Source organism: Lepisma saccharinum, chromosome 24 (genome assembly GCF_977018435.1).
Source record: "Lepisma saccharinum chromosome 24, izLepSacc3.1, whole genome shotgun sequence".
In the NCBI taxonomy this organism is placed as follows: domain Eukaryota; kingdom Metazoa; phylum Arthropoda; class Insecta; order Zygentoma; family Lepismatidae; genus Lepisma; species Lepisma saccharinum.
The window spans coordinates 55,247,818-55,269,938 of NC_139252.1; the positions used below are offsets into that span (position 1 = coordinate 55,247,818).

Sequence of the window (22,121 nt, forward strand, 5' to 3'; positions counted from 1 at the left end):
TTTGAGAATGTGCTGAGTTACCAGTGAAATCATGCTGCAGGCTACAAGCTGGCCAGTCATAAGGTCGGATGTTGCCCAAAGATTGCTACTGTGTTTGCATAAGGTTTTATGTTTCTACTGTAGTCCAGTAACATACAACGGGTTTCATCTGTTGTTCTCGCATTCACTGAAATGTGCCATACAGTGTTATTCGGGCCCGACCCTGTGGCCGAGTGGTTAACACATCGCGCTGCGACGCCAAGGGTCCCGGGTTCGAATCCCGGTCGGGCTTGGTTGTTTGTGAATGTCCATTCATCAATTTCATCATTTCATCACTCATCCCCATCTTCGAAAATTAGCCAAGAGGCACAAAACGCGAAGTAATAAAACTAAATCAAATCAAATCAAAAGTGTTATTCGGTGGAATGCTTCAATTTCATCACTCATCCTTATCTTCGCGATTAGCCAAAACCGACAGACAAGCGAAGTAAAATAAAATCAAGTAAAACTGCTTTACTACACGGCTAATTCAGACAGTGGCGTGCCCAGGATTTTGAAAGGGGGGAGAGGGGTTACGTATAGTTCTTTTAGTAGTGATCCCTTATTTTTCCATATTTTTCTGCCTTTGACGTTCTTTTTAGGAGTACTGAGCCAGGGGGGGGGGTATGACCGCCACCAACCCCCCCCCCTGAGCACGCCACTGAATTCCGACATTCAAGGAACATGGTGGTTGTCTGAATATGCAAAAAGTTGTGCGTTTAGCTTCTTTAAACCCCGTATCTATTATTTCCAGATTCGATTGAAATGAAAAGTTATGGGTGTATCACCCATAACCATCACATCACACAAAAATCAACACACCTCAGCACATATATGGACAAAACTCAGGCCTACAGGTGATTATACGGACTGTAGGTCAATGATTTATCCACACACCTCCAACATCTCCTAACACTCCCCCAACATTTCTTCAACACCCCCTAAAATTTTCACAAAGGTCCAACTTATGGTCATTTTGACTAAATATACCCCCAAATGAAAAATTCTGGATAAACCCGTGCTGTAGGTCTAGACGGCAGAGCCTCGTTGGCGTGCAAAGTGGAAGTGACTTTTGTGAAGGTCGCCCCTTGTGTCACATTTCGAGATTCGACTTGGAGATCAAGAATGGAGTTGGGGATATCGAGACAACACTGTTAGTGCAGAGTCCTAAGCCTAAATGCACTTACCTCCGTAGGCTCGTAGGCCTTTTCCTTCCTCGGTGGCCTGGGAGGAGGCCTCTGGGTGCAGTAAGCAAGCCTCCCGGGGCTTTTGACCCTGGCGACACCATCCGCACCACACACGGTCACCGCGGACAGCAGGCTGCTGCACGATTGGCTTTTGGAGATCATCGGCGTCGAGGACCTCGACGCGACGAGGTGGAACGGCGACGGGCTTCTCTTCTCGAACTGCAGCGACTTCCGCTGGTACCTCCTCTTGACGTAGGTCCCCTTGCTGCCGTACACGTTTTCGGCGTCCGGAGTCTCTTCCCGGATCTGCAACGACGGCATGGATCTGTTGAGATGACTCGAGCTGACGATGCTTCCGTAGTGGTCGCTGTAGAAGCCGTCGGTCACCTGGCAATGTTCCTGCTCGAAGTCCCTCTCGCTCCTACGGGAATAGGCGTCCTCCTCGTCGTAGATCGTAGGCGGGACCTGGTAGTATAAAGACTCCTGGCTCTGGTTGAACAGGGACTCGTCGGAGTGAAGCCTCTTGTAGAGCGAAGACGATTTGGAGCTTATGGACTTGGTGTCGGCCAGCAGCCTCCTCCTCCGGCGGTCCATCTCCCATTCCAAAGAATGTGTCCGTCTTCCGGGCGACGGGACGTTGAGCATCACGGGCGTCGGAGGCGTCCGGGACATTGTAGACGCTGAATCCGCCTGCAGGCTCTTCCTCTTTCTCCGCCTGTTGGTCATCAGAGGGAAATCGCACAGCAACCCGGTGGAAGCCGTCGATATCGTGGAAGCCTTGCTGTTCAACCTGCGGCGCCTCCTGGTGGAAGCTTTGGAGAGCGTCTTGGCTCTCGCGGCGCCGTCCCTCGCCCCGCCCCAGCTGCACACGGTCTGCTCCAGCTCCAACCACCGCCTCCGGAACTTGAACCCGAAACCGCTCACTTCCACGCTGGCGTGGTACTCCGAAGGGGTCCACTGGTACACCCTTTGGATGGTGCACATCGTCATCGGCTTCAGCGGCATGTTTTGGTCCTCGGTGAATATCCGTGATGCGAACGCCCGAAGACACATGCACGTGCGATTTCGCGGATCCTTTTTTGCCGAAATGTCACCCTCCTGGTGGTTCTTCTTCACCCTAACCGGGCACTACATCCCTCCGCATTGGTGACACTGCAGCTTCAAACTGGAGGATACCGTTCCTTGGGCATCGACACCGGCAGAACGAATTCTGGATCACGTAGCCCGAACAGTTGACAAAAGAACTCGGCGCAAAAGCGCCATTTTTTCTCTCGCCACTAACCAGAGAAGAATTCTAGATCGTTTTCCCCAACACCGCACTGATCACTGGAAGAATCTTCACAGGAAATTATGAACGCACCACACGATTTTGTTCCTGGGCCAGTCTCACCTATACCTCAGCCCTTCGAACACACGATCCACGAAGCCACCGACACTGTACAACACTAAATTAATTTTCGAATACATAGTTTCTACTTGTCAAGGTCGCTTGTGGAAGAAATCAGCACTTCCGACGAGAAAACAGCCGAAAACACTACAAAAACTCAACGAAACTTGATTCCTTTTCGCCTCAGCCACCTCCAACCTCACACTGTTGGCTCATGGGTGAAGTAGCGGGCACGCGTCTCACTTGGTTTCTTGGACGTCGTTACGTCGGATTCTTTCGCCCTTCAACTGGGGCGTTTTGGCTGAAGACCGTGACCGGGAGCTCCGCTATCTGATATGCCACTTCCTGCATCAAAGAACCGCGTTGCGTGTGTGAAGGCACGGCTACGGGTGGGGTTCCTTCCCCTGAGTCCCCCCCAACGACACTGCCGGAAACGGTTACGCGGCGGTGACCGATATGAATTGCTTGCCAAACCGATCGACCCCTCCGTTTCGAGACGTTCGGAGATTTTCAATGACGACTCGGGGAAAGAAGGACCTTGGATGACCTGCACCAAAAACCTACAAGGAAACGGTTCTGCAGGATCAAATCGGGGCGAATCGGAAGGAGCCGATCTCACTTCCTAAACTTTCTAGCTGAAAAAACCTTCTCACAATCAGAATAATCACTTGATCGGTTACCAAACAATTCGTCACGCTTAGGCAACGGGAAATATTTCTCGGCTAAAACTTTCAACACAGACCTTGCCAGGTTCTTTCTTCCTAAAACTCGCATCCTGCGAGAAAAGTTGGTATCAATTCTACTATTATTGAATTGGTAATAATTATCTTTCATTAAGAACACCAAACTGCAAAATCCACTCAACAATTCCTAAGTACATTTGCCATAAATCGTAAGTAAATTTGCACAACCAACTCAAAAGTGTTTCAGTTGGTACATAAACTGTATAATTATTTTAATGTGCAGTAAACGCTGGTAGTATACTTAGTTTATTGGTTGTTTGGTGTTAAGTTCATTTTATGCACAGTAAAGCTAATTGGGACTGGACCTACAGTTTAAAGTGAGATCCGAACCACTATATGCCTCCACCGGGTATCGAACCCGGAACCCCTTGATTACAAGGCGACGTCGTTAAGTGTGTACTTAGATGCATTTTGATGTTACATATTTTGTCATTGAATTTCACTGTGTTTATATTACTTTCCTATTTTATGTAATTTATAATGAATTATTTTAGTATTCCCTTAGAGTGGCCGCGGTGGCTCAGTCGGTAACGCGTCTGACTACCATGCTCAAGGTCCCGGGTTCGATCCCCGGCCGGTTCAAATCCGGGAACTTTTCTAACGATGGAAGCGGCCCCGGCGCCCACCCAGCGTCGAATAACATGGGTACCTGGGGGAAACCCTGGGGGGTAAAGGCGGTCAGGGGCGTGATGCTGATCACATCACCCCCACTCACGACCGGGATCAAGAAAGTGTGGGGCGTTACCCCCACACCCCCTATACGCCTTCATGGCGTGGTGCTATGCACAGGGGAGGACTTTACCTTTACCTTAACGTGGTGGTTCAGCACAAATCTCCCAAGGATATCCATTGGATATACACAATGTCCAGATCAGATCCATGGATATCCATTGGACGTCTATAGGATATCCAGAACTGGACATCTAAAACTCCACAAATGCTTGATATCTAATACACAGCCTAAACATGTGTAGAACTGGTTGTAAGAAACATTGTCCAATTCCGAATATCCAATACGTTGCCAGATCTCTTCCAAAACTGAATATCCAAAACACATCCAATTCTGGATATCCAAAACTGATCCAAAACATATCCAGATCTTGTCCAAAACTGGATATTCAAAATACATACAATTCTGGATATCTAATACATGTCTAGAACTGAACCAGAACTTATCCAACAATGAAGATAAATGTGATATGTTTCGAATATTAAGAAAATTGTAGGGGTGTGCGAGATCCCGAAAAGTCAAGACCGGGATCGGGAAAAAAATTTCCAGACCCGATCCCGACTTTGGGAAATGAATTCCCGAGTTTTCGGGATCCCGAGCAGTCGGGAAATACCGAATGGTTATTTTTAAAAGTCGTTAATTATTCTCGACGTTTTCTGCATTGTAAATGTCTGGAACTTATCGGAAATTGTTAGGTTTTGTACCAGAAGTGCAAAAACAATCACTTGAAGTGAAAAATGACGTGTAGAATTCGATATTCCCAGAGCTTCGGGCGAATTTTTCCCGTCCCGAATGTTGGGATTTAAAAAAAAATCCGTCCCGACCCAAACAATTCTGTCCCGCACACCCCTAGAAAATGGTCATAGTATTCCCGTTGTGTATACTTTTTTATACTTTATCTTGGAATTGAAACAATAATTGCATTGAAGCATTAGCGTTTCTAAACTGATTTACTTGTTATATTTAGTGATTTAATATTTTTCTTCTTAGAATCTGAAAATTTCGATTTAGTCTTACTAAACGATTCGATACAATCGAGACTAAACTCGAGTAAATCCTACTTCGCTCAACCGGGAAAACCCGTTCCTTAGTAGCTATGCACATAATTTTTAGTTCGTGTGTTTTACGCCCGAGGCCTGAGTGAATCAGAAGCTTGTGACTGTTTTCCTTGCTTGTGAGCGTCTTGTTATTTGCTACTATTAGCGACTGAAACTTTTTAAAATCTTAGAATCAGAAACGCTACAATACACTGCATACAATGATCGGGCCAAAGCTCGCTTACATCATCACAAATCTCCAAGGAATATTCCCAGATAGCACATAAGCTTGCGGAAAGCTTACGTTAGCAAGCTTGAAGTAATTATGTGGTACTTACCGTGGGTGGGTATTTTTTTTAAAAATATAACAATAGACACACCCATTTAATATAACAATAGAGATACTCATTAGATATAAACAACAATGACAAAATGAAATAAAAACCGAAATACAGTGTTATGAAGTGAAATGTGGATACATTATGATGTTGATGTTACCTGCATTCGCTAGATGGCACTGGCAAAATATATAAAAGAAACTTAAGTTTTCGTAACACAAATAATGGTATGTTTGATTATAAATATAATGAAAAATTGTGTTTTAACACCCTTCGAAAGATGTGTGAACATTAAGCTACTAGGATGAGAAGAAAATGTAATGCAGTGAATAAAAGTGGATCTCCCATGACCAACCCTTCTGATTCATGACTATATAATCAGGAGCTGTGTGTCGTGAAAAAAGACACGCACTTACTCAGAGTTCGAGCAGTTCATATGAATTTTCCAGCCTGTTCATTACCAGTGCGTAGTTAGAGATCGGTTAGTTCATTGAACTATCCAACTTGACTAATGCCTATTTTAAGAGGAAGCAAGAAAATTAACAACAGACATTGGTGGTTGACTGTTGCATGCATCCTTTCATATCGAAATAATATCCAGAGGAGATCCAAACTTAGTCCAAAAATTGTACTTTTCGTGTTCATACAATATCCAAAGTATGTACAAAACAGTCTAAATCAAAGCATAATGTTCAGATTACGTCCCACTTGGTGTCCAAAAGTGATCCGAAAATGTCCAAAACATATCCATTTCTGGATATCTTTTGGATATCACGTATGCGGACAAATGGATATGCAGTGGATGTCTCTTAGACATTCCTGGATATATATTGCATATCCAGAACTTCCGACACAAATATCCAAAACATATACAGTGGATATCTTTTGGACATTTGTGTGCTGTGTGGGAATGTTGAGTTTGGAAATAATACCTTCTATATTGCAATATTTGAAATTTTGAATGCACATAGGCTAGTTTTATACACGGTAGTCTGAAATTTTATGTGCCTTCCTTCAATTTAACTTGTAGTATTACACGTCATTGTCTTGGTATCCACATTTTCTACTGTGTGAATTTACTTTAGCATTGACATGTTTTACTTATCACTTGGTTAGGACAAAGGTTCTATTTTTACTTGTATTTTGCAAGTTTAAGAATATTTCTTGTCATTAAATCATGTGAACTTAAAAACTCAAAGCAGAAAATGTAGAGCATGGAGGAAATGAAATTGGGTATTTGCTTGTTGTGTTCGAAATAAATAAATTAGCAAAAGAGAAATGATGGAAATTCATCAGAACACACGTTGCTGTTCCGTTTCATGCTGAACAAATGTGTAAAATTAAACTACATGTTCTAGAATAAACACTTAATTTATAAAATAAACATTTCTTACAACTATAAAATATGTACGCCATCATCACTTCACAATCCATAACAAAGTCACAGAATATAAACTGTTAGGTCAAATCCGGCCTAGAACATTTTGCCAAATTCCCATGGCTGGCGCATCCTGACACCACATGTACGGTTACACATATTACATAACTACTACATTCACATTTGATTTTTGAGGACCTCTGGTTTGATATTCAAACAAACCAAACATGATTGTCGAACTGAAAAGAAAGAATTCAACACACAGTAAACTTTAATTCCCATCAGCCCAACAAAGGTTCGAACACGGAGAGTAAGGTAGGATGATTTAAAATTAACACCTCTGGCTTCAACATCAGAATTGGCCTTTTTACACGACTGTACAAAGGAATTTTGGGCAAAACCAAAGCCAACTGGCGTTCCAACCGCCCGTCGAAATCTCCGAAACTATACATTTCCATTCACCACGCGTATCCCCGTAGGAGCTAGCGGAGCGTTGAGCAAAAGCGGGTTGGAAACATTGCCGTGTTGTTCAGAGTGAGTTTGCGAGTCTACGGCGCTTCGGCATGAGGAATGCGAGCGAATCTACACAACTCGCAGGAGTAACTGTAAAGAGGCACGCGACCAGGAGGCCCGAACCTTCTTTCGCGGAGCGTGGGATTCACACAGCGGAACCGGCGACTGGAAAGATCCAAGAATCCTCGGCAGTGAATAAGCGAGGCGAATGTGGTGTATACAAAACCCGGAAAGAAACAGAACTGGCTTCAATGGGCAAGGAGTTCCGAGGCACAATACTCCAAAAAAGGAGTATTGAGTCGGGACATGATGAAAAATATCAAAAGAAGAGGACTGTGAAAGGATTGGGCAGGACATGTATTCAGTGTTGCCAATACCAGAAAGTAGAAATGCCTGTGGCAGGTACAAAAATTCCTCTTTCGTCCAAATTTTCTAATCATCTCATAGAAATTAAAATCGTGATTATCATTTACTATTATTATCAGTAGTAGTAACAGCTGTAGAATTACAACTACAAATGTTTCCACTATCTCTCGGAAATAATTGTTTCACACATAGGCGTAACATGGCGGGGCCATGGGGGCAGTTGCCCCCTCAAATTTTCAGGTTTATTAAAATTTTCAATTAGTGGTACTTTTGTTAACTTTCCAGGACCTGAGGAACAAAGTAATAAACAGTATTTTTTATGATTCTGTCCCCCCACTAAAGTTAAGCTCCGGGCTCGATTCTTCACCCCCCCCCCCCCAAGTTAGGTTCCAAGTTACGCCCATGGTTTCACAGGAGTATTATGATTTGTTGAATGTATAAGACAAAATATGAGGAATTGTGGTTAAGTGCGAAAAATATGCGAAATATGACAATTTTCACAAATATTAAGTTCACAATATGAACATTGAACATATTACAATAACTTTAACACTTATATGGCAATGAGAATATATTACTTCTTCCCAAGCCAAATCTAAAAATTACATTATAGACTTTTTGGGTGGGAATATTAGTAAGGAGCAATATGTTTCATCAGCTTGATTTGCAAGTTTGAATTTTTGTCACGAAATTTCTCGTTCTCCCTTTTCGCTTAATATTCTGCCTGAATTTACCTGCACTCAGGCAAATTTCCCTTCATATCGCAACACTGTTTGTGTCTGTCTTGGAGAAGACAAGGCGAATCTCACAGTGGAATGATCAAGCAAAATGCAGCCAGAAAAGATAAGAGGCAACGAAAAAGAAACGGAAAAATAAGCAGATGGATACTGAATGGTCACAAAACAATCAACATGGTCAACAGAATTGCATACGGAAAGGAACGAAATTCCTGTTTTCATCCTGACACAAGAGCAGAACATTGGTAGTTTGTCTTGGCGGTTTATCAAGGGCAGTGACCATCAACATTGCACTGAACCATGGCCTATCATTTAAAACATTCTTAAAAATGGTTCCCGTTCGCATAAACCGGAATGATTATCTAAATTCTGAAAGAGATAAACTGTTAGAAATTCTCCCACAAAAAAATTAGGTAGGGCTAATCCCGATAATAATTTCGGTGTCTATGGCGCGTCCATTGCAAATGTGGTCATCATGCACAAACGTAACGGTACATACAGTTGAGACTGCATTATACGTAACTCAGTTCTGCGTAATTCTGCTTTATACGTAAATTAGTGTAGGTCCCAGCAAAATATAATTTAAAAACGTGTTAATTAAACCTTATTTGTGCGTAATGCATTTATACGTAATTCGGTGTGATACGTACTAATTTTCATAAAATGCAGTTGATTTGTACGTAACCAAGCTACAACAATGTCACAGAAGTGACAGTTGCTACTGGTCGGCCAAGGAGAACAGAAAGAGGAAAAGTTACACGCTTGACCAGAAAATAAAATTTATACGGGAAGTGGACGCTAATCCACACAAAACTAAAACTGAAAAGGCTGCAGTTTTAGGCCATGCTTATACCACACTTTGCACAGTCATTAGCAAAAGAAATTGTATTTTAGACGATTTCTTAAAGTTGGGGAGTAAAACTATAAAACTATAGTGTCTACTGTAGTATTTCAGTGCGAAAATGTTCACTCATAAAGTGGCAAATGTAATGAATTTCAGAATCACACTTTTAGTTTCGTTAATTTACCACTTTATGACAGAAATAACCTGTATCATGTACATCTTGTTCCTCAAAATAGATACAATTACAGAATTTTAATAATGATTTGACAAGGTATCTAAATTTGATTTGTAAGTAATTCTCAGTTATACGTATTATTTTCTCTTCACCTTGACATACGTGTAACTCAGGCTCAACTGTACAGGGTGGCCCGTAAGTCCCTACCCATTCACATATTTTATGTGTGCAGTGTATCTGTGTGCTGTCCTTCATTCTCGCTGCATAATATTATGCGACGCTATGTTCTGTGAGACATTTTTCGCAACATAGCAGGGGTTAATATTGCAAATGCCGCTGTAACAGCTGCCCTCAACTCATCATTGGAATTATAACATTGTTTCGACACAATGTCCTTTATGTATCCCTAAAGAGAGTTATCACACGTTGCCAATTCCGGCCTTCTTGCGGGCGCCGGGGATATTTCAGAAGAAAAGTGTCATTGAGATATTCGCGCACACAGAGGGCATAATGAGCCGGAGCCCCATCTTGTTGAAACCAAACCTCATCTCGGACTCCAAGTTCATTGAGTTTAGGTATAAACCATTGTTGTAACATATTGAGATATGATATATGGTTTACTGGTCAGAAGTATGGTCCAATAACATGACGCGCATTAAGCGCTGCTATACATACACTAGATACATAAGATGTATGAATGGGCAGGGACTTACGGGCCACCCTGTATGTTGATTTTCTAATCGTGATGGATCAACCGAAGAACACCTTCCATGGACTAGAGAATAGACTGTGTCCAGAAATTATTCGAAACAGGTTTTCGGTTACAGTTGATGTTCTAATTTATATTGGTTATTAATGTATTTTTTCAATGCAATTCAAAAACAAAATATATTCGTTGTTGTAAAAAAATCAACATTTTTTTTTTCATCCTGTGCACTTCCGTACCGCAAACCTCACCTTTTCGTATATACACCACCCCTCTGTTTTGTTGCCCACCTACCCAAAATCACATTGGGCTGCCGCCTTGCCCAAGGGTTGGGGTGGGTGCCGCTGGAGAAAAGTGAAGTATGGAATGAGGAAGTACGAAGACAGTTTTGACACTCAATATTTTTCGTTCAAACTGTTAACAACCTTTGGTGCCTTTTGGAGATCTTATTGTTGAATTGCAAAATCCTTGGATCTGCGTGGAAGCGATGGAGCTCCCTGTGTGGCGAAGTGAAGGAGTGGGTTGATTACACGCATAACGCTTCCGCCCCAATGTGAGCCCAGCTTAATGTTGCCACCTTGAATCATCTTACACGTTCACATTGCTCCTAAATATCATAAAATGCTAGAAGGAGCTGTTTCGCCCAACGAAATAGGTTAGCTAAAAATCTAGCTCTTTCAGCGGACCTCACCAGTAGTGTTGCTCACGGGACGGGACATGTCCCGTCTCGTCTCGTGTCTCGTCTCGTTTTCGAGACGAGACACGAGACGGGACAAGCCTTTTGAAATTCGAGACGGGACGAGACGGAATGCCTTTCTCGTCTCGTTTTCGAGACGAGACACGAGACGGGACGGGACGGCTTTTGAAAAGTCTCGTCTCGTCTCGAATGTCTCGAAAAAATAAAAGCAAAATATTTAATCAGTTGCAAATACTTGTTTGCTTGGAAAAAGGTATTTAAATTAGAAACGTTGATAAGCGCGTGTTAAGTCAAAAGAAGACTATTCTAGAGGGAGTAATGAATGAATACCTAAACGTATTTTCAATACTCTTTCGAAACACAGGGTTACTCCCCATTTTTATTTTTCAATTCATTCCAGGTTAATAATTTTATGTTACGATAGTACTCCAGATACTAATACAATTCTGAATAACATCAAGTAAAAGGGCAGGTAGAGAAGGTGGAAGGAGGGGCCAAAAGATCGTGGAGTATCTGAGTCCGAGATTTATCTTGTAAACATAGTCTCAGCTCTATAGGTTGGAAAGATAAACGGACCGACTGATCGGGTTTATCATTATTATTTAATTTTTACATCAAAGGGTGTACAGAAGTGAATTTTAATAGGAAGTAGGAAAAACATTGTGGGAAACATGGCAGTACAAATTGATAAGGAGTTGTTGGGAAAGTTATTAAGGAGTCCAAGATATTAGCAAGACTAAGAGAAAGAGATAATTAGGTACAAATAATCTTGCATTATCCCACTCCGAACAGCTGAGAGCTAAAGAGGAGGAGAAAATACGGGTATTATGGAAAGAAGTAATTTGGTGATTTTAGTGTTTACAGGGAACCATGACAAGATTTTGCCACGTGATTATTTGCACGGGTTGCGAAATTTTTAGAATGTTATGGAAATTTCGGAAATGTCTTTGTTGAGAAAATTCTTGTTGTTTCCCTCAGGCATTCTACAGGTGGTTGGATTCGAATTTTTACGTCCGTTTGAAGATTATTTCCAATGCTTTTTTTATTTATTTATTTCTTATTTAAGGGGAATACTATTCCTTGGATCGTAATAACGAAATACTGAGCCTGATATAGATTAGATTTCAAATGAAGGAAGTGTACTAAGTTCTGTATAATCGTCGTAGAAGGAAACGTTGTTCTATGGGGACTCCCCGATGGTACAGTGGTAGCGTCGTCACCTTGTAATCAAGGGGTGCCGGGTTCGATACCCGGTGAAGGAACATAGTGATTTGAATCCCACTTTAAAGTGTGGGTCCAGTCCCGATTAGCCTTTCTGTAAGTCAGATGAAGGAATCTTGTAGCTGTTCTTTTTATTCTGTGAATTTAGCCTTCAAGTTTATGAGCAAAATACTGTCTACATTTTCAATCGTTACTAAACAAATTTCACAAAGTAGTTTTATCAAACTTCAGAGGGAATCTGACACCAATGTCAGGGTGGCGGGAGCCTGTTTACGGCCAGGGTGTATTCCGAGACTATTTTTCGCCGTTCCTCACTGACAGAGGTTTCGCTTTGAACAATGGACACCGTTGCTTCAGGGGGTAAACACCAAACATAGGGGCGAGGTTGACCTGCAGCAGCGGGTAAGTGCCATAAATCCAGGCCTAAAGTAGGAATGAAGGTTGATGCAAGGGAGGGGCAATAAAAATTCTGTAATTTGCTTTGCTTGCTGACAGGAAGTTTTGCAGGAAAAGCTGAAAAGGAAAACGGCAGACTTTGAATGAAAGAGGGACAGTGAACACAAGTGCTTTGTATTATTCGCCGACACAGTACAGGGAAAGAATAACTCTTCACATTTATCGCACCTGGTGGGATGCAACCCACATGCACAAGAGTATTGCAGGAAGTCTATGAACGAGGATGAAGAGGGATATGTGAAATTTGACTTAGCTGCGGGTGAATTAGTGGGTTCTAATATTCTTAAGGTTGATATTGGGTTTTAAGTTCACTTGTTTCACAAATAGGCTAAATCGCGAACCGACCTACAGTTTAAAGTGCGATCCGATCCACTTTGTGCCTCCATTGGGTATCGAACGCGGGGACCCTTGATTACAAGACCTCGACGTTATTACTTCGTAATCGGGGAGGCACCCAATTTACACAAATATGTTTATTCCCCTAATACGTTATATGTATAATCTGATAGTGATGCACTTCTGGTGCATCTAAACATATTTTTTCAACTATAGCATGTCTAAAAGAATCATTGAAGTTGGGATTTTTATAACTTCAGGAGGCACGGCTCTGTAAATGTGCGATATAAAATATATGCAGGTTTGCCTTCCATACGTGGTGGTTTTGTCACGTTTCTTCGCTTCGTACAACATACACTTTTGCAGGAACGGCTTCTTGCATCCTCCTGGGGCTTTGCTCTAGCTAAACAAAAATATATTTCTTTAGCATAATCGAGGGTTACTTTTTTATGCCGAACAAGGATTTTATTGCGATCATACGGCTTTGAATGACAGTATCAATGAAGATTTATGTACACTACTACTTATAATAATGAGAATAAAATATTAATCAGCAATTTTATTTTTCGTCAAGTGGACTTAACATCCTTTTTTGTTATTTAGCAAATATTCAATTCATCACCTTTTTTGACATTAAACTTCTTGCCAGGACAGTTGTTTTTATGCAAATTTAGGCGATCTTAACTACACGTAAGCTAGCTATTAGCTAATATTCGTGCTGTTATATTACTATTCTTCTACAATCTTTGTAACATTTCATATAATAACAATAATAGAATTGATTAATTTACATATTCAAGTGAATAGACCTATGAATTATATTAATGTATTAATTTAAACATTTGCTTAATTGTTGTCGTTAATGTTGTTATTATATTTTTTTCTGAAACACTTGGCTCGGACACCCTTCCCCCGACATATATTTCTAGATGCGTGTCTGCCGAAGGATAAATTAGATCAAGCGGTGGTGGTACCAGACTTAGAGGCTAAAGAGAAAACAAAGAAGTATGTGCGTCATAAGCTGAGCATAAGAAACAGAACAATATCACAAAGAAACACTTTTTGAAACTTATGTCATAGAAGATGTTTAACAATGTTAAGAACAATAAATGTAATATACTAAGTATTGAAATTTTAAATAGTCTTTTGTGTTCGTACTACACATTTAAAAACTTTTTTGTTGCTCCCGAGTGCCAAGCTTAGAATTTAAAGAAGAAATGTACATTTTCATAGTGCACGGAAGTTCGACATTCAGAAAGAAAGAAGGTCTAGTGGAAAACATTTCAAAACTTCCAAAAGGTATAGCAGTAATGAAAAGAGCACTCTTGTATGGAAGCCAGAAAAAACACAAGGTAGGTTTCATAAGATACCTAGCAATCAGTAACCAACAAACTGCATTTTTAATATTAATGTCCTTATTATTAACGAACCTTATTTATTCTCACCACGCAATGGGTAAAATATTTGGAGCTTTATCCCACTTTCCGGAAAAATATTTCGTGTTTCTGCTTCTTTTGACTTTTGTTGGCATGATATCCCAGATCACTTTTTCGAGACGAGACGAGACGAGACAGAACCCTTCGAGACGGGACACGAGACGGGACAAACGAATATTTTCGAGACGAGACACGAGACGAGACAGCATTTTCACGAGACGGGACGGGACAGACCAAAGTCTCGTCTCGTCTCGTGGGCAACACTACTCACCAGCTTCTACGCGCATCTTTATTTCATGAACATTCCAAATGCAGCCAAAATGTACATTTTTAAGTTTGTTTTCATAGTATTTACATCTCATTGCTATAAAACATGTTTTACAACACACTTCTTTTACGCTCGTTCTATTGTCTAACATGTTAAGCATTCTGGTTATTAATATTCGAACCCACTGTTCCTAGTTTTAAGGGAACCTATCTGAACATAAACCGGAGTTGAAGTTGTGATATCACTACATTCATACTTGGGATACGTACGACCAACGAAGTTAATAATAAGTTGTGTTTTATACAGCGTATATTGATACACTTGTATGTTGAATTGTACCTTCTGCAAATATGCTGTATAAAGAAACAAACTGGCGGAGTACTAAGTGAGGTGAGTGTACGTAAATCTATATCGCCGATAGTTATTTGAAGCTTCATTTTAGATACGATTAGCTCTATTCTACTAATATGATCTTGCAACACTGTCTACCGCGTCCTTTGGTGAACGCGTAACTCTCGCAGAATATGCGTTCGCCAAGAGTTCACCAACGACGTTCACCGTTCGCTTGCTAATTCGCATGGGTTACATGCAAATAACTCAGTCGTCTCGCTTAGGAGTGCGTGAAATTAAAATAAGCAATCGTGTCGACTGGCTTCTTTCCCGCGTCGAAACAAATTTTGATTGCTATCTATTCTTACAGGGACTGCACAACATACAAAGTAGATTCAGCGTACAGAACGTGTGAAGGTATGCACTCGACCAATTTTAAGCAAGATGTTTCTACGGTACTTTCTATCGAAAGGTGTTTTAATGGAATTTAACAGAGACGCCATTGCAGTTGCAGATTCTCTCATATATAGTCTACCAGAAACCTCTCTGGTCTTAAGCAAAGAATAACAATGATCCCAAACTTACAACTAGTACACGTAGTCTTGTGCGAATAACACTGACTACAGAGCCACCTACCGAAAAGTTCCAACTATGTTGTTACATACGATTCTGAAGGGAATTCGCCAGACAGTTAACTTCATTTAAAAATTTGCAAAGGAAACAATGTTTATTTTCTCATTAACCATGCAGTAGTGTAAAAATAGCCACAATAAATTTCTAATTGGATATAGAAACCAATCTTCTCAATTACATTTCAAGTTATTACTGGATGTTAATATTAAGTAATTACTGCGATTCGTTTACTCGACTGGCCTGCCATCTGGCGAAGCGTTCCAAATGAGACATTTTATGTACAGTCAAGAGCCTCGAGTTTTCCATCCATAACAATCTATTTGCAGAATTTTTTTGCTTCTCAAAGAAGTAAAAATTTATTTGACGTAGTTAAGAGGAAATGATGCCTCTCGCTCGAGCGCGACCTTCTCCCGAGTTTTCCCCGTTTACTTCTGAAAGAAGTAATCAATTCCACTCCTTCTCCGTAACTTTTGGACTTACTACCTTCAAATTTTTATGGGACACTTTTCAAATGTTTATTTCATAATCTATTCATTCAAATTTGTATTATCACAAATGGTTTGATACTTGGTTTTATTTACATTAAATTTGGCAACGTTCTTTCCAAATGCCATAAACAGGCGAAGTCAACCTCGACCCTTTACACGGGACGGGGTCTTTTCCGGTGGTTGGAGTTTTTTTTTTCTCATTTCGGCAGGACCGCGAGGGAAGGGAGGGGTGCTAATGGCCCGCCTGCTTTTGGCCACGGAATGTTTGAACCTCCCTTGAACCTCCTTTCAGTGTGTTTTACGAAGCAACGGGAGTTTGTGTTATTTGTAACAAGTGGCAAACCTACGTATGTCAAGTGGAAATCGCCTCATATTAATAAATTATGACATTTTATATCGGACTTTTGCACATCGTTAGCACATGAAAGCACACTATTTATTTTAATAAGCACACAAATATTAATCAAGATATTAATGAGTTTATTGTGGCGATTCTGGCTTGATATAAGATAAAATCGCTACAAATCAAAAAAATATTTTTGAGCAACTAAATTGTAATATTATTTAGGCATTCGTTAGGACACGAAAGCACACTATTTATTTTAATTAGCACACAAATATTAATAAACATATTAATGAGTTTATTGTGGCTTGATATCATGATAAAATCGCCACAAAGAAAAAAAATAATATTTTTGAGCAACCAAATTGTACTATCTTTTAGGCATTCGTTAGCACACAAAAGCACACTGTTTATTTGAATAAGCACACAAATATTAATCAAGATATTTGTGCGTTTATTGTGGCGATTCTGGCTTGATATCAAGATCAAATCCGCCACAAATAAAAAATAAAAATTTGAGCAACTAAATTGTACTGTCTTTTAGGAATTCGTTAGCACACAAAAGCACACTATTTATTTTAATAAACACACAAATATTAATCAAGATAGTAATGAGTTTATTGTGTCTTGATATCAAGATAATATCGCCACAAATAAAAAAAAATATTTTTGAGCAACTAAATTGTACTATCTTTTAGGCATTCGTTAGCACACTGTTTATTTTAATAAATACACTAATATTCATCAAGATTTTAATGAGTTTATTGTGGCGATTCTGACTTGATATCAAGATAAAATCGCCACAAATCAAAAAATTATTTTTGAGCAACTAAATTGTACTATCTTTTAGGCATTCGTTAGCACACGAAAGCACACTATTTATTTTAATAAGCACACAAATATTAATCAAGATATTAATGAGTTTATTGTGGCTTGATATCGAGATAAGATCGGCACAAATCAAGAAAATTATTTTTGAGCAACCAAATTGTACTATCCTTTAGGCATTCGTTAGCACACGAAAGCACACTATTTATTTTAATACGCACGCAAATATTAATCAAGATATTTGTGCGTTTATTGTGGCGATTCTGGCTTGATATCAAGATAAAATCGCCACAAATAAAATAAAAAAAAATTTGAGCAACTAAATTGTACTATCTTTTAGGCATTCGTTAGCACACGAAAGCACACTATTTATTTTAATAAACACACAAATACTAATCAAGATAGTAATGGGTTTATTGTGGCTTGATATCGAGATAAGATCGGCACAAATCAAGAAAATTATTTTTGAGCAACCAAATTGTACTATCCTTTAGGCATTCGTTAGCACACGAAAGCACATTATTTATTTTAATAAGCACCCAAATATTAATCAAGATATTAATGAGTTTATTGTGGCGATTGTGGGTTGATATCAAGATAGAATCTCCACAAATCAAAAAATATTTTTGAGCAACTAAATGGTACTAGAGCTTAGGCATTCGTTAGCACACGAAAGCACACTATTTATTTTAATAAGCACACAAATATAAATCAAGATATTGATGAGTTTATTGTGGCGATTCTGGCTTGATATCAAGACAAAATCGCTACAAACCAAAAAAATATTTTTGGGCAACTAAATTGTACTATCTTTTAGGCATTCGTTAGCACACGAAAGCACACTATTTATTTTAATACGTACGCAAATATTAATGAAGATATTAATGAGTTTATTGTGGCGATTCTAGCTTCATATCAAGATAAAATTGCCACATATCAAAAAAATATTTTTGAGCAACTAAATTGTACTTTCTTTTAGGCATTTCCTTCGTAGGAAGTGTAGGTACGAATTATGTGCCTTTGATTATATATATATATATATATATATATATATATATATATATATATATCTTTGTATGTACAAATACATTCTTCGTTTGATAAGATAGTCTCTGTTATTCAGTGGTTTTTCAGGTACTCAAAGGGTAAAGTTTTGAGATCACTGATAAGGCACGCTATATGAACGTTTGAATTAAGTTGCAATTGAAATGCAACATGAAACTTGTGGAACGGTTAGGATAATGTGTTGTGTGTGTCTTCCATAACTTTAATTGTTTCCCACTACGTTATATTTTTACCAATATGTCCCATGAATGACTATAGCTCTTGTCCTGTCTTACGGCGGGCATCTCTACATACTGGCAATGGAAGTGGGGATCGGGGAAGCGACCAATCCAGCGCGATAAGAAACTAAGCAGCCTGTAGAACGAGGTGCGCGTAGTAGTTCCTCCCGCCAGGCCGTAATTATCGGTGCATCCGCTGTTGTCTCGTTGGTTTGCTGCGTATTCCCCGCTCCCCACTTCCCTTGCCAGCATGTAGAGCACCCGCCGTAAGAGTAGACAAGAACTCTAGCTTGTCAAGCAGCAAACAACTATTCGTCTTTCACTCCTCGGTGGAAAATGGGCACACAGTTCACTCCGCTTTATTCGCTTTTATTTCTTTCTTCTCTCATTCCTGAACCATGTCAAAAAATCCTACCCCCCCCCCCCGTTCCTTGTTCCCTACCAAATTGTTGAACCCCCCCCCCCCTACCCCCATTTCCTTGCTATTCTATTGTGCGACAGTCGATATCATTTCTTCTCTATGACAGTTACCACATGGTATAGAAATAGTAACTCTGAATGACTCTTCTTCTAGTGTGTAAGTAACTAATCGAACTATTTGTACTACAGTTCCAACATCCTGTAACTCGCCAAACGTTGAGAGACATCGCCCCAATGGCCATATTTTTTGTAGTTCATAAAATTGTCTTTGGTTTCCTGTCATTGTCCACTACCAGTTCCCTGTTTATATTTTAATGTCGTTCCCGTATAATCATATTCATTATTTTACGAGTGTTCTTCAACCAGTGTTACCGACCCGATAACCTGAGAACACTAATTTGAATGGTAATTATGTGACAAAGGAAAAAAAATATCGCAATATCTCATCACATGATTACATGAAGAACTTGTAAACATCTAATTCATTTCTATTTCGACTGTTTTACGTAGATTTCTTACATTTTGGTTTAATTTCGACAATGGAGCTAAATGATACAAAATCTTAGCCAAAAATCTAATTTTATCTACTGTAAGTCGAACATTTTCTGGCGAGGATCCCTAGCTCCCTCCCCCCTAACCTCCTCATGGATAAGTGCATGCCCCTGAAGACGAAAACATGAAATATCCGCAATGTTGGGGGGAAAAAAAGAACTGTGGTGTCCTACGCTAACCTCCCTGGCACGAAGGATGGCATCAATGTATGCTGGAAACATGGGCTGGATATCGTCTATAGGTTTGTGTTTGACTTGAGGATAAGAAAATACTTTATCCGGTAATCAATTAGACACAGTTTTGATACAAAAAGCTATTTTCTGGGTCATATTATGACTTCGACTGGACTAACTATTTCTGCATATTTGTTTTACACATTATTTGAAAACGAAAACAATATTTCTGGGTGTTGGTTTGGGTACATCAAGATTCTGACCTAGATATGCGTCTCAAAACGGTTGTTACTTCGAATTCGAATCCTAGGTAAACAATGGATGTGTGATTGTCCCATCATCTATTCCATCGCTTCATCATCCTCATCGTCGCGATTAAACTAAGAGTTATAAAAGCAACGAAAATAATAAAAATACAGTCAGTTTATATGAATTATAGGACTGTGTTTTCCATAAAGACCTCGTATTCTTTCTTTCAATTTACTTTATCTTGAAACTTTTTCCCATCAAAGTTGATCTAGCGGTGAGGTGAATATAAGTGTAATAAACTTAAATATATTGCTCTTTACATCATTAGATTAAGAAAGACGAGATGGAGGAATAAAAATATGAAACTGGGAGGAAAAGCCTCCATTATGGTACCGTCTTAGAATTTATCCAGAGTGATTAAGTACAAACTGATACACGTACCTATATTTTCTACATTTAATGGACAACTTCAGTAGCCAAATGATTTGAGTTATCGACTCAAAATCTCACAGCCGAAGATTCCAGGTTCGAACACGTCCTGGGTAATGTACACGTTTTCTTGAAAATTCTATTAATGTTTGAATTAGTAAGATTTCCGGACAGATTTCATTAGTGTATATCCCACGACATATATTGATCGCTGATCATATAAATTAGAAACTATCTGTTGAAAATATAAATTACAAATTTGCGCTGTCTGGGTGTCGTTCAATTTGTCTTTCGAACATGGATTCGTATAAATTGTACGCAATTTAGGCTTTTAAAATCTCATTTTACAGTGGATGTGTTTTATGTGGAAGCAATTCTGTGAAGACTGAACTAAATATAATCTAAAAACTAATTTCTGACATAAGCACAGAAATAAGCATATATTTCTAATGACGGCTTCTATCGTGAGTACAATTTTAATTAAAATTATTGATTTGATTTGCTTTCTTTTACTTCGCTTTTTGTGCCACTTTTGTCTAATTTGCGAGGATGGAGATGAGGAATGAATGGACACTCACAAACATCCATGACCAGGCCGGAATTCGAGCCCAGGACCCCTGTCGTGCTAAGCACTCCCACAGGGGCCGGCAGTTTTAATTAAAATCAATCAATTTAATAATACAATAATCAATTTTATACGGAATAATATTATATATTTTTGATCAGAAAGGGGTTTGTCAATAATAATGAACAGAAATTAATTTAATGATGATGGCCTGAGGAACTTATATGCTATAATATTGCATTGGTCCAGTGATTGGTAACTCCCAAATATCTTGAAACACTGCCGTTATCACCTGTATGCCGATGACCTCCAGTTGTACTATTCTGCACCCCCAGTAATATTAAACGATGGTATTTCCAAGGTTAATGAAGATATAGAGAGGATTGTTAACTGGTCGCTAGACAATGGCATGTATATTAACCCTAATAAAACACAAGCAATTTTGATTGCTTCCGATAAACTGAAACGTTACGTAGATCTTAACATTCTGCCTTCCATTCTTGTAGATTCGACTCACATTCCATTTAACCAAACTGTTAAAGATTTGGGAATTGTATTAGACGGAAATTTATCATGGTCACATCACACATGTTCGGCGTGTAGAAAAGCTTTCGCATCTCTGTATTCTATAAGACGCATGGGCAAGTTCCTCCCCACCTCTATCAAGGCCAAACTATGTCAGTCCCTAGTTTTATGCCATTTAGATTATTGTGACGTAGCGTATTCCGGCTTAACAGGTGAGTCAGCTAGACGTCTGCAGAGTGTTCAAAATGCCTGCGTACGATACATTTTTAATTTAAAATATTGGGACCACCTATCACCTTATTTTCTCAAATTGGGGTGGCTACGTACGCAAGAAAGACGAACGCTGCACACTCTGATTTTACTTTACAAAGTTCTCAACCTCAAGTCACCTTCCTATCTCCTCTCTCGCTTCCAATTTCTTCACGAATTTCACGATCGCGACACCAGATCACGCAGCTCCTCAGTTCTCTCTATCCCCGTCCACAGATCAAACTTCTTCTCCAACTCTTTCTCCGTATCGGCTGTAAGACTATGGAATCAGCTGCCAGAAAGCACTAGAGCAGTAAGCTCCGTCGGTTCCTTTAGCAGACGTGTTCGCCACTCTCTTCAGAGTAGTCGTTAGATCTTCCCCTGTCAAGCAGACTAAAAAGCATGTGCAAGTGAACGAATTCTTAAAATACCTTGCAGTTACTTAAATACAATTTTAAATTTTGCATTCTTTCATTCCATA

General features: G+C 39.6%; 1 protein-coding gene across 10 annotated transcripts in view; it reads right to left on the minus strand.

Annotated features, from left to right (window-relative positions):
- The window catches only part of LOC145978267 (unconventional myosin-XV-like), a 536,876-nt gene that overhangs the window by 407,795 nt on the left and 106,960 nt on the right, over positions 1–22,121 (minus strand). For 9 of the 10 annotated variants that reach the window (XM_083110775.1, XM_083110774.1, XM_083110769.1 and 6 more), the window contains exon 1: positions 1,206–2,784. The exons of the other annotated variant lie outside the window; for it this stretch is intronic. In XM_083110775.1, the coding sequence (XP_082966901.1) occupies positions 1,206–2,258 (1,053 nt within the window). In that variant the 5' untranslated portion in view covers positions 2,259–2,784. Of the gene's footprint in view, positions 1–1,205; positions 2,785–22,121 lie in introns of those variants that run through there. 10 annotated transcript variants of the gene reach the window in all.